The sequence below is a fragment of the Haliotis rufescens genome, unplaced genomic scaffold (assembly GCF_023055435.1).
Source record: "Haliotis rufescens isolate VD_foot unplaced genomic scaffold, xgHalRufe1.0.p SCAF_8, whole genome shotgun sequence".
Lineage (NCBI taxonomy): Eukaryota > Metazoa > Mollusca > Gastropoda > Lepetellida > Haliotidae > Haliotis > Haliotis rufescens.
The window spans coordinates 17,378,792-17,391,041 of record NW_025964372.1 but is presented as its reverse complement, the minus strand read 5'-3'; the positions used below and the strand labels follow the sequence as shown (position 1 = coordinate 17,391,041).

Here is a 12,250-nt window from a genome sequence, read left to right as displayed (position 1 = left end):
GCATTAAACAACAAAGTTGTTTGTCATCATGACAAACGTTTTTTGTCCCTACCTCTCAGATTTAAAATGTTCAAAGTTGATGAGCTTGGCAGGTTCTGATGCTATACTGTAGACAGCGAACCGAAGCTCATCAAAACATCCTCGTAGAGACACCTGGGCTGACTGCGGTAGTGACGATATCAGCGAGGGGGAGACAACTCCACCAATAAACAATTCTGCTGCATTGAGAGTTTGGGCCACACCTAGAGAACAGGATCAAAATGACAACAGCCATCGTCAATTAAGTGAGTATGGTTTCACGCTACATTTAGCAATATTCCAGCAACATTAAAGTGGGGAACATCAAATTTATTGTACCTATGTGGAGAAACAAGCATGATGAGTTAACGCTTTAACCACGAAGCTACCCGACCCCCTTAGTAGTATGATGAAACACTAGTTCAAAGGTCATACAGATTTACTGTTTATAGATTCCTAAATAATCAGCTAGGATCAAAATCAAAATAAATAACATAATATTAAAAATCATAATTAATTTCAGTACCATAATATTTATCTATTTTATCTGGGAAAATGTTTTTTAGGGTCAATAAAGTATTGTGGGGGAAATTATATGCAAATTCAGTTCCTTAAACCATGCAGGATGTACTTGCGTTTACTTCTGTCAGAGAATAATTTGGTCTCTTTATAATGTGTTTGCTGTGGCCTGAGATACTACTTAAAACACTCACAGTTAAATATTTGTATTAGAGCTATGATTTTGGCTTTTGCTTTGGTTTAAAAAAAATAAACCATGATTTAAAAATTAGGTTGCCTTTGTAATTGTGTGTAAAGAGTATGTGACCATTAAGCTATTGCCAACTACATGATCACAGGGAGTGGTAGGTGGTTTAACACTGAACTGTGTCTCAGTCATGGTGGGTCAGCTTGACAGGGGAGGAAGACCAATGTGATGCAGGCCGCAGACATTTACCACTTTACTGAAACCCATGACCACGGTGTGGTGCTGTCATACCTAAAAACATAATCTGAGATTCAAACCCAGAACCATTGGTTCTGCACAGTCTCTGACCTAACCCTGTGAAGATCCGGGTTAGAATAGGTCTTCAGCAACCCATGCTTGCTGTAAAAGGCGACTATGCTTGCCGTAAAAGGCGACTAACGGGATCAGGTGGTTCGGCTTGAGGACTTGGTTGATGCATATCATTGTATTCCAATTGCAAAGATCGATGCTCATTATGTTAATCATTGGATTGTCTGGTGCAGACTTGATTATTAACAGACTGCAGTCATATAGCTGGATATTGCTGAGTTCAACAACTTATGACCCAGAGTTACAAAGAAGGAAAATCAGTCAGGATAGACAAATGCCTTCAGACAGACTATTTGGTTATACATGTAACAAGAACCGTGGATGAAATATCTACTTACCAGTTCCACTAGAAGCTGAAAGAAACAAGGAACCAAGGGTTAGTGCAGTGATGAGGAGTAAGCAAATGTCTCATCGTCTCCGTGTTACACCCCTTAAAAGATTTTCATAAGTGAAAATATTGTCCATGCTTCAAACACACGCACGCACGCACGCACGCACACAAACACAAACACAAACACACACACACAGTCATGCACCCACACACCTGGATCTGTGTATATGTCATCTACCTGGTAAAACCTGCCTCACTCACTCACTCACTCACAAAAAAATGCAATGGACACTATATGAACCCAGAAGACGAAGCATCTAGCCACAGAAGAAGAAATTTTGTTTTTCAGTTATCTTAAAAAGCTCGGATTTGATATAAAGGACATCAAAAGACTTTCTTTCCTCATCTTCCTTGATGTAAAGTAGATCACTGACCATACTGAGCTTCAGCCAGCTGTATCCCTGCTCCGTCCAGCAGGACTGCGGTGTTGCCTTGACGACGCACCTGCACCGACATCCACTCCCCTGTATTGTACAACACAGTCCCAGTAGTTGTGGAAAACACTCCCGGTCCAGTACCCTATTTTCCAGAATTTAATTGCCCATAATTAAGGGTGCATATAACACACGAGTGCATATTATACATGAATAAATAAGTCTTGTGCACATTGATAAATCGGAAGGGGTGCTAATTTGGATTGTTCATTAGCCAATATATTAGCAAATATCGCCAAGGTTGCATATTAGAGCGGGGCGCTTATTACATCATCCATGTTTTATTGATTTGGTTTTACATATGTAATATGTAATATGATATAATGTGCCCATTTCTTGTAGACAGGAGTCCAAAGAATATGTTTGATATTTCATTTATTTAAAAAAACATACTTCAGCACCTGTTTATGTTGGAAAAAATAACAGCTCCTAAATTTGAAAAACATGCAAATCTCAAACCAAAATCACATCTCCCCTCCTGAAATATACTCCCCCACAGGGAATGCTGGGGAAACTTATTCTCTGCTGTTGATCAATACGTCTGAGCACATCAAGGTGATATAGATGAAATGTATAACCCACCTTAGTATTAAGTCCGAGTGTGAGCCGACCACTCAGTTCCAAGTACAGCACGAGATAGGCTGGACCACCCAGGTAGAAGATGAGGCCTTGTGATGCCCTGTTGGAAAAGTACAGGTTACAGAAGTACAGGTTATACGTCCAACATCACACTGCCAAGTGCCATATTAGAGTGAGGAATATTTTATGCCGCTTTTAGCAATATTCCATGAATATCACGGCAGAGCACACCAGAAACAGGCTTCACACATTGTACCCATGAGGGGAATCAAACCTGGGTCTTCGGCGTGACCAGCGACTGCTTTAATCACTAGGCTGTCATTTCAGAACCTGTGGTATCAGTGAAGACCGATTTGACTTACGGACATCAAGTTTATTATTCTTTGAAGGCAAAATCGGTACAGGTGCTAGTACCTCTGTCAATTATGATTGACTTCTTTACCTAAGATCAACTTATAATTTTCTAAGAGGTTACGCTAAAAAATCAAAGGCGCCACCTGTAATTTATCCTGTTAGTTATGTCAAAATGGTCTGACGTCATGACACTGTTTAAATTACCTCCCCTGTTATCTAACATATCCTTGGTAACATCATTCTTCCATTTGTGTCAATCAAGATGGCGCATCCACATAAATTTTCCGTAAAAAAATGTTCTTTAAACCTGTCGAAAATTTCAATATTATTATCTGGGTGGAATATGGCAAGATGATGTCAACCATCTCTCAAGCCGCAGGCTTATCCCAAACATTCAATCCACTGTGTCCATGCCACAGCAGTCACAAAATATACGTCACTGCAGCAGAAAATTATTCTGCAAACCTTAAAAAAAGTCTGTCAAACTTGGTAATTATTGGATTGAAACCATTAATGTAAATAGCGCCAGTGAATGTTTCCCAGCTGTGTATATATACAATATTTCATGATATGAAATACCAATATATTGTACCCAGTTGTATATCAGCCAGGTGCTTCACTAACACAAACACTCATTAATGCTTCAAGGGAAAAAAATAGGTAAAGGGAGGTAATTTTTAATGCTGTTGAATGCACAATATTACCTCCCCTTGATCATGTATAAAGACAACTACACCTCAGTCTCATTCTCTGTCTAAAGTATCCACTCCGGGGTCTGCCTCTTCCTACCGTTGTCTGGAAGCAGGACATGAACCCATGCAGGGTCGTTTTCAGCAGTGAGGTGGAATGGGGTTTGCTGGTACTATTCCGGACTAATGCGAGTTTCATGGTGCTAGCCCACTGAGATACCATGCCGCAGTTTAACATGGATACCCCCCTCAAACACAGTATACTGACTCTGAGCCAACCAGACCTTGTTTTATCCCCTTAATGCCAAGCATCAGACTGGATAATAAAAAGTACAATCTTTTGACATCCTTTGGTATGACGCGACCGGGGATCGAACCACCAAACTTCCGCTCTCAGGGCAGATGCTCTACCACTAGACCACGGAGGCGGTGAGAAAACATGATGGCCAGAGTACAAAGGATACGTCTGCTACTTAGCCAAGTATTCACTCCAAAACCTGTGTATGTCCAAAGCTAAAATAGAACAAGGCTCTCTAGCTCACCTAAAATATGACAAAATAATTTTATGATAGGTCAACCTTATAATGATTGCAAATATCTGCAGGGAGTAGAATCAACATTGATTAGATTCTAAGAAAAGACAAAAAAAACTGTTTCGCAACATCATTTGAGGTTTAGTGCAAATCGTGACGTCATGGCAGCCATTACCATTCATACAGAGTTTCAGCAAACACCAGTTTTTGGTTCTTAAGAATAAGTTTAAAAGCTTTATGAAAGGCTTTAAAAAAAGACACAAAAAATTGGTTCTCAGGCAATGACTTTTGAAAATATAGTGCGGGCGGTGTGTTTTTGGTTTTTGTTATTTGTTCAAACTAGTATGTAACCAAATAAACAGTTCTGTCCCATCAACCTGGGAAAGGGCCTCCCTTCATAAACAAGCCTACAAACTCCTATTGCCGCCGTGACCATAACACGAGATGTGCAGTAAAGCAGTGTGCATGTAAAGGGAAGTAACTGTGTGCTATATTGGATGGCATTTTTTTAAAGTATAAGGATTTTTGTATAAAATGGACATAAAAACGAAACGTGCAGTGGACTTTATGATGATGCGGGCGGTGCCTGAGAACCAAGACTATTATTTTGTTTAGCCTAAAACATAATTTTTTAAATAAAATGAACTTTCAGTCAGTTGAGCACATAACTAGAAAGGTGCTTGCATTACATAAAAAAACAGAAGCAATCCCATACCCACCGTTTCCTGAATACCACAAAACTCTCATTCGAAACCATTTGGACTTGCCAAACAGGTGGTATTTCCCCACATAAGCCTAATCCAGTACACCCTTGAAACAGAAAATCTGATGCCTGTAGCTACCAACGTTATATGCACTTTCCAGTTATTGACATCACTTCCAGTTGGAAAAAATACATGAACAGTACAGTTCAACTTCAAAACAGAACATCCCAAGCCTCTAGCTACCTTAATATACAAAGTTACAACCACCTCTGGTTTTAAAGGGAAACATTGAAACCTAACTCCCACTCCATTAAAGGGAGACTCAACTCTGGGAAATTGGCAGTCCCAGCAAACCCCACTTTGTTTGCTCAATGCAATGATATATACTACTCAAAAGAAGTTGAAGAACACCTGTTTCTTTCATATTACTATAGGTAATCTGTCATGGCATGTCTGGTATATGTGTTAAATCGATTGAATTAGAGATTATGTTTACTGGTTCTATCATATTCCATTCTTACATACTCAAGTTATCATGTACACAAGCTATTTTTATGATTAGTTCACACCAAGTGTTGAGAAAACCAACAGCGAATGTGGAGTTTAAATCGAGCAAACACATTACAGGGAACTGCCTAATAATACTGTGAATCATACTTGGTGCGAAACTTGACTAGAATCATTGTGTTTGTGCGTGGCGTCAACTGGACGTCCATGAGGGCGTAGGCCTGGCTGGTTGTCATGGTGATGATTGGGGACTTGGAGCACAGGTCAGATGGACAGCTGAGAAGAAACAGAAAAAATAAATACTGAACACATGTCTGACAGTATTTCAGTCCTTGTTTGACAGTACTGGTATTCAACCCTTGTTTGACAGTACCAGTATTTCAACCGTTGTTTGACAGTATTTCAACCGTTGTTTGACAGTATTTCAACCATTGTTTGACAGTATTTCAACTGTTGTTTGACAGTATTTCAACCCTTGTGTGACAGTATTTCAACCCTTGTTTGACAGTATTTCAACCCTTGTTTTACAGTATTTGAATAAAGGTATAAGGTATTTTTGCTGCATTATAATCCAATTGAGTGAATATTGTATCTCATCACTAAACTATATACTTGAAATACCTGGTCTGCGTCTCACCTGGTCTGCATCTCACCTGGTCTGTATCTCACCTGGTATGTATCTCACCTGGTCTGCATCTCACCTGGTCTGTATCTCACCTGGTCTGTATCTCACCTGGTATGTATCTCACCTGGTCTGTATCTCACCTGGTCTGCATCTCACCTGGTCTGTGTCTCACCTGGTCTGTATCTAACCTGGACTATGTCTCACCTGGTCTTTGTCTCACCTGGCCTATGACTCACCTGGTCTGTGTCTCACCTGGTCTGTATATCACCTTTTCTTCACCTCACCTTGCCTGATTCTTTTCTATACCTCACCTGGTCTGCACATGTTGCATGTAGTCCCCAGTCAGATTGAGTCTGCGTGTTGCAGTTTCCACATACTCCAGACACGTGACCAGGTATGCCGACAAACGAGAGGTGTCCAGCTGATTAGACAGAGAGTAACGAGTTACAAGAGTCATGGACACCCACTACCCATCTCATAGGGGCCTGTTCCACAAAGTGATCAATATCACTAAGATGATCTTCATTCCCTTACTTTAACATAGGCTTACAATAGTCGTAGGCCTAAGGTGATCGTAATTCCACTACTTTAACATAGGCTTACAATGGAATCAATTTGTGGAATGGGGACCCAGGTATGGCTTATCAGAGTGAAATACACACACTTTCAACCACAGGTATGTCTGAAGGTTTGCTAGAACACACGTAATCCTTACCTTGAGGTCATTGAGAGATTTATATCCCCCTATGTAGAGCTCTCCAGCCAAGGAAGAGAGATCCAGCTGTTGGTCCAGCTCCACCAGGTACGTGACCAGCATCACACGGCCGTTTACAGTAGCTCGGGTGAAGCTGCGACTACGAAGTCCTGTGATGTCAACAGTGTAGCTTGTGTTGGGCATCAGGCTGCCATCACCGATTGTCAGCTGAAGTTAAAGAAAAACGGTTTCATTACCATGACAAATTATATGCATATGCTTTAAAACAGTCCAATACTACTCAAAGGAAGGTAACCATTGTCATATGAAAAAAATGGGTGTTCTTCCACTTCTTTTGAGTAGAATATATTCTTTAGTTTGTTGCAGATTGGCTTTCTTTTAATCAACCCCATGCCCTGAAAACAAAATGCTTAGAGTGTTGTGGTTGTTAATGTTCTCTGCATACACAGTATTGCTACAGAGAAAGGACATATCTTGGATATGAATTGCTTCACATCAATACTGATGTGAACAAATATTGTACAAATAATATTATTTGCAGTGGCAACTATCATGATTATATTTCTCTTACATGAACAAGATCAGCTTCAGTTGTTTGATATGGTCAATTCTAAACCTTTCTAACATTAACCCCCTCACCTCTATGACCGTTGAGTGTCTCCACTATAAACCTCCTTAACTCTCTCACTGTTGAGTGTCTCCACTATTAACCCCCTCACCTCTATGACCATTGAATTTCTCCACTATAAACCTCCTCAACTCTCTCACTGTTGAGTGTCTCCACTATTAACCCCCTCACCTCTATGACCATTGAATTTCTCCACTATAAACCTCCTCAACTCTCTCACCGTTGAGTGTCTACACTATAAACCCCCTCACCTCTACGACCGTTGAGTGTCTACACTATAAACCCCCTCACCTCTATGACTGTTGAGTGTCTACACTATTAACCCCCTCACCTCTACGACCGTTGAGTGTCTACACTATAAACCCCCTTACCTCTATGACTGTTGAGTGTCTACACTATAAACCCCCTCACCTCTACGACCGTTGAGTGTCTACACTATAAACCCCCTTACCTCTATGACCGTTGAGTGTCTCCACTATTAACCCCCCTCACCTCTATGACCATTGAGTGTCTCCACTATTAACCCCCTCACTTCTATGACCGTTGAGTGTCTACACTATAAACCCCCTCACCTCTACGACCGTTGAGTGTCTACACTATAAACCCCCTAACCTCTATGACTGTTGCGTGTCTCCACTATTAACCCCCCTCACCTCTATGACCGTTGAGTGTCTCCACTATTAACCCCTCAACTCTCTCACTGTTGAGTGTCTCCACTATTAACCCCCTCACTTCTATGACCATTGAGTGTCTCCACTATAAACCTCCTCAACTCTCTCACTGTTGAGTGTCTCCACTATTAACTCCCTCACCTCTATGACCATTGAGTGTCTCCACTATTAACCCCCTCACTTCTATGACCATTGAGTGTCTCCACTATAAACCTCCTCAACTCTCACTGTTGAGTGTCTCCACTATTAACCCACTCACCTCTATAACTCTGTTGAGGGTCTTCCACTCAAGGTAGATATTGCCACTATATACACCGAGAGAGAAGAAGTTATCTGCCCCTGCTTGGTAGAGGAGAAGGCCACGGCTGTTGCAGAAAGTGAAGTTGAAGGTCAGACGATCCTCGGCACCCAAGAGTTGGAAGCGACTGGCGTTGAACTTGATGTAGCTATCAACGTCGATGAAGTAGTTGGCTGCCGTCACTGGGAGGAGTAGCAAAAGAAAGAGGGCCCCTGAAGAGGATTCCCAAAGGTGAGGTGAGGTGAAATAGTGTTTAAAATCATGTTCAAGATTATGGCACTTACATAGTGAAGTGCACGCACGTGTTTGTATGTGTGTGGTTGCTTGTACCAGTCCGGACTAATGCTGATTTTATAGTGCTAGCCCACTGAGATACTATGCCGCAGTTTAGCTAGTTTAACATGAACACCCCACGCAGACACAGTATACTGACTCCGAGCCTTGTTTTAGCCCCTCAATGCTGTACACCCGACGGGGTAACAACAAGTACCATCTTTTCACGTCTTGTGGTACGACACAGCTACCAGTAGACCATGGAGGCAGTCTGATTCACACAGAAATTACAGAATACATCTCTGTCTAAATACATTTTCTTTTCTTGTCAAAAGGCGATTGGATGACAGTAAACTCCTCTCTATCAAATGAAAACAAACATCAGTTTGTTGCATGGTCGCTAATTATAACCAAAAAACAAAACCACAGTTCTAGCGAAACAGAAATCAGTGCTCTGACCAATGATTATTACATGACCAATGATTATTACATGACCAATGATATTACATGACAAATGATTATTACATGACCAATGATTATTACATGACCAATGATATTACATGACCAATGATTGTTACATGACCAATGATTATTACATCAGCAATGATTATTACATGACCAATGATTATAACATGACCAATGATTATTACATGACCAAAGATTATTACATGACCAATGATTATTACATGACCAAAGATTATTACATGACCAATGATTATTACATGACCAAAGAGTATTACATGACCAATGATTATTACATGACCAAAGATTATTACATGACCAATGATTATTACATGACCAATGATTATTACATCAGCAATGATTATTACATGACCAATGATTATTACATCAGCATTGATTATTACATGACTAATGATTATAACACCAGCAATGACTATTACATGACCAATGATTATTACATGACCAATGATTATTACATCAGCAATGATTTATCACATGACCAAAGATTATTACATGATCTATGATCATTACATGACCAATGATTATTTCATGACCAAAGATTATTACATGACCAATGATTATAAGATGAGCAATGATTATTACATCAGCAATGATTATTACATGACCAATGATTATTACATCAGCAAAGATTATTACATGACCAAAGATTATTACATGACCAAAGATTATTACATGACCAATGATTATTACATCAGCAATTGTTCTTTTGCAACATGTGCCATATGCATAACTGTGCTGACACCTACACTACACATTGGACCGCCATGTTCAACATCAGGTCAGGTGAGGTGAAATTGGGTTTAACGTCGCATCCAAGATTATTGCACTTATATAGCAATGTGCATGCATGTGTGTGTGTGTGGCTGCTTGTACTAGTCTGGACTGAAGCCGATTTATAGTGCTAGCTCACTGAGATACCATGCCGCAGTTTAACATGACTACCCCACTCAGAAACAGTATACTGACTCCGAGCCAACCAGTCCTTGTTGTAGCCCCTTAATGCCAAGTGCCAGACAGGGTAACAACAAGTACCATCTATTAACGTCTTTTGGTATGACGACGCCGGGGATCGAACCCCGGACCTTCCACTCTCCGGGCGGACGCTCTACCACTAGACCACGGAGGTGGTCGTTCAACATCAGGCAACTGAAAGGTTCATGCAAAGTTCAGTCACGGAACAGGATAACTTCTCACCTATCCAGATCAGCAGGAACTTGCACATCATCACAATGAGGCGTCCTGGATGTCGAACATCTCCCCCACACTGGAAGTAACACATGGTTAACATATTACATCCCACTTAGTATGAATGGCAACATGACAACTAAATCTGATGAAAGCAAGAAAAAATATTTTGCACAAAATAAAAATGGACAAGCAAAATTTGCAACAGCCAGGTCAAATAATCCAGAACATCAGGTCTTCTGAGGAACAACACAGCGCGGGAGTTATTTTTCTGTAGTTTCTCCCCAAAGAGCGGCCTATTATTATCACTTAAAGCATCTTTGTCGTATAACGCAGAACATACATTTACCCCAAGTAGATTTTTTAATTGAGAAATCTACCCAGTCCCTGTTCGTTCACCAGAAATATACCTTGCCCCTCGGTGCCAACACAGTGGGCGAGTCCTATTCCACTTGTTACCAAACTGGGTTATCATTCCTCATTTTTCCGCTCCGTAGACAAAATGGCGGAAAGACAGATGGCACGCTTGAAGGGGAGGAACAAGTTAGTCATTTAAAGAGTTCTTCACTCAGGGACTTTTGATACTTTTGCTTGTTACGTTTTGAAAGTAGGGAGCGACATGATGAAATGGAAACGCACTGCCAGTCAGTGATATTTAAACTATAGATGCATGTGGTGTAGTTGACAAGGGAGCTGGTGTAGCGTGTTTATCTAACAGTATAGATGGGCTGTAGTATGCCTGACCTGTTCACCGTCATGTACGCAGCTTGCCAAGATGTAGCAGGTGAGTGAACTTTCCTGCTTAGACTACGGCCTTGGAGTGACATGTGTAATTAAGGAAACACAGGATGCGAGGTACCGTATTCGACGTAATAAGCGCCCAGGGCACTCTCAAAATTAGAAATAGGGGGCTCTTATTAGAATATTATTTTGTCGAAAAAAAACAGAGTTGAAAGATAAATTTCGTGGTTTATTCTGACAGCCTGAAATGTTTATATAGGAGAGATATATTTTTCCAGAATTTAGTTGCCCATAACTAAGGGTACATATAACACACGAGTGCATATTATAAGCGAATAAATAAGTATTGTGTACATTGATCAATCGGAAAGGGTGCTAATTGGGATTGTTCACGATCCAATATATTAGCAAATATCGCCATGGGCGCTTAATAGAGTGGGGCACTTATAACATCAAATACGGTATTATTTATTTAATAATGCACTGGCTGGTTTGACAATAAGTGTAAGTGAAAAAAAGAAGGTAATTGTGTTTGGTTTGTTGTTGGTCTGCCAAAATCACTGTGTCATTAAACTATTGTGTGTGTCATTCGTAGTTTTCACAGGACTTTCTTCTCACACAACTCTCAAGATTTACAATATCATTATTTAAAAATTTAAAAATACACATTTTGATGACATATATCCCTCCCACTGGTCTCCAGCACAGACTCCGTCTTGAAATAAAGAACCCCCTAAAACATGCAAAACATTGGTATGTATCAAACACCAGAAAATTACAGTAATCGAAACAATGCAGGAACTAGGGCTGGGACAAGTCCAAATTTACTGCCCAGGTACCCACCCCCCTTTAACCCGACCCTACCCGAGTACCCACTGTAGGTCTCACGAGATACAAAATGTCTGATTTGGAATTCTTTTTACCACAGCACTTGCAAAATGTATTATGATACATATATTAAACAATCTGGTCATGCATACACTGAAGTTTACTTAAGTTAATCATTATTCAAGCATATGAAAAGTCAGAAGGAATGGGTGCATAGTCAGAAAGAAATGTGAACATTAGAGACTTGTAGTGTAACCATAGAGTTCTAGATGATTTTTGTCATTAAACTATATATCACATGACTAACCACGGGTCCTTAGGGTACCCAGGTCCTACTCAGTACCCACCTGACCCGGGTACCCAAGTTACCTGTCCCAGCCCGAGCAGGAACCTTATGTTTCTCAAGTCATATTTAGTATTATTTCTTTTCTATCTCCAGGTATTTAGGGGATAAATATCTGTTAAATGAGCAATAACATTTGTATAGCTTGTAGTAAGTATTACAAAAATAACAATCTG

General features: G+C 40.3%; 1 protein-coding gene across 1 annotated transcript in view; it reads right to left on the bottom strand.

Annotated features, from left to right (window-relative positions):
• LOC124144836 (protein eyes shut homolog) overlaps nucleotides 1–12,250 on the bottom strand; it is a 117,270-nt gene that overhangs the window by 102,238 nt on the left and 2,782 nt on the right. The window contains exons 2-10 of the mRNA XM_046514439.2: nucleotides 10,172–10,241; nucleotides 8,183–8,433; nucleotides 6,625–6,831; nucleotides 6,221–6,330; nucleotides 5,435–5,560; nucleotides 2,501–2,597; nucleotides 1,859–2,003; nucleotides 1,432–1,446; nucleotides 53–242 (exon numbers count right to left, since the gene is read on the bottom strand). Of these exons, the coding sequence (XP_046370395.2) occupies nucleotides 53–242; nucleotides 1,432–1,446; nucleotides 1,859–2,003; nucleotides 2,501–2,597; nucleotides 5,435–5,560; nucleotides 6,221–6,330; nucleotides 6,625–6,831; nucleotides 8,183–8,433; nucleotides 10,172–10,202 (1,172 nt within the window). The 5' untranslated portion in view covers nucleotides 10,203–10,241. The remainder of the gene's footprint in view (nucleotides 1–52; nucleotides 243–1,431; nucleotides 1,447–1,858; nucleotides 2,004–2,500; nucleotides 2,598–5,434; nucleotides 5,561–6,220; nucleotides 6,331–6,624; nucleotides 6,832–8,182; nucleotides 8,434–10,171; nucleotides 10,242–12,250) is intronic.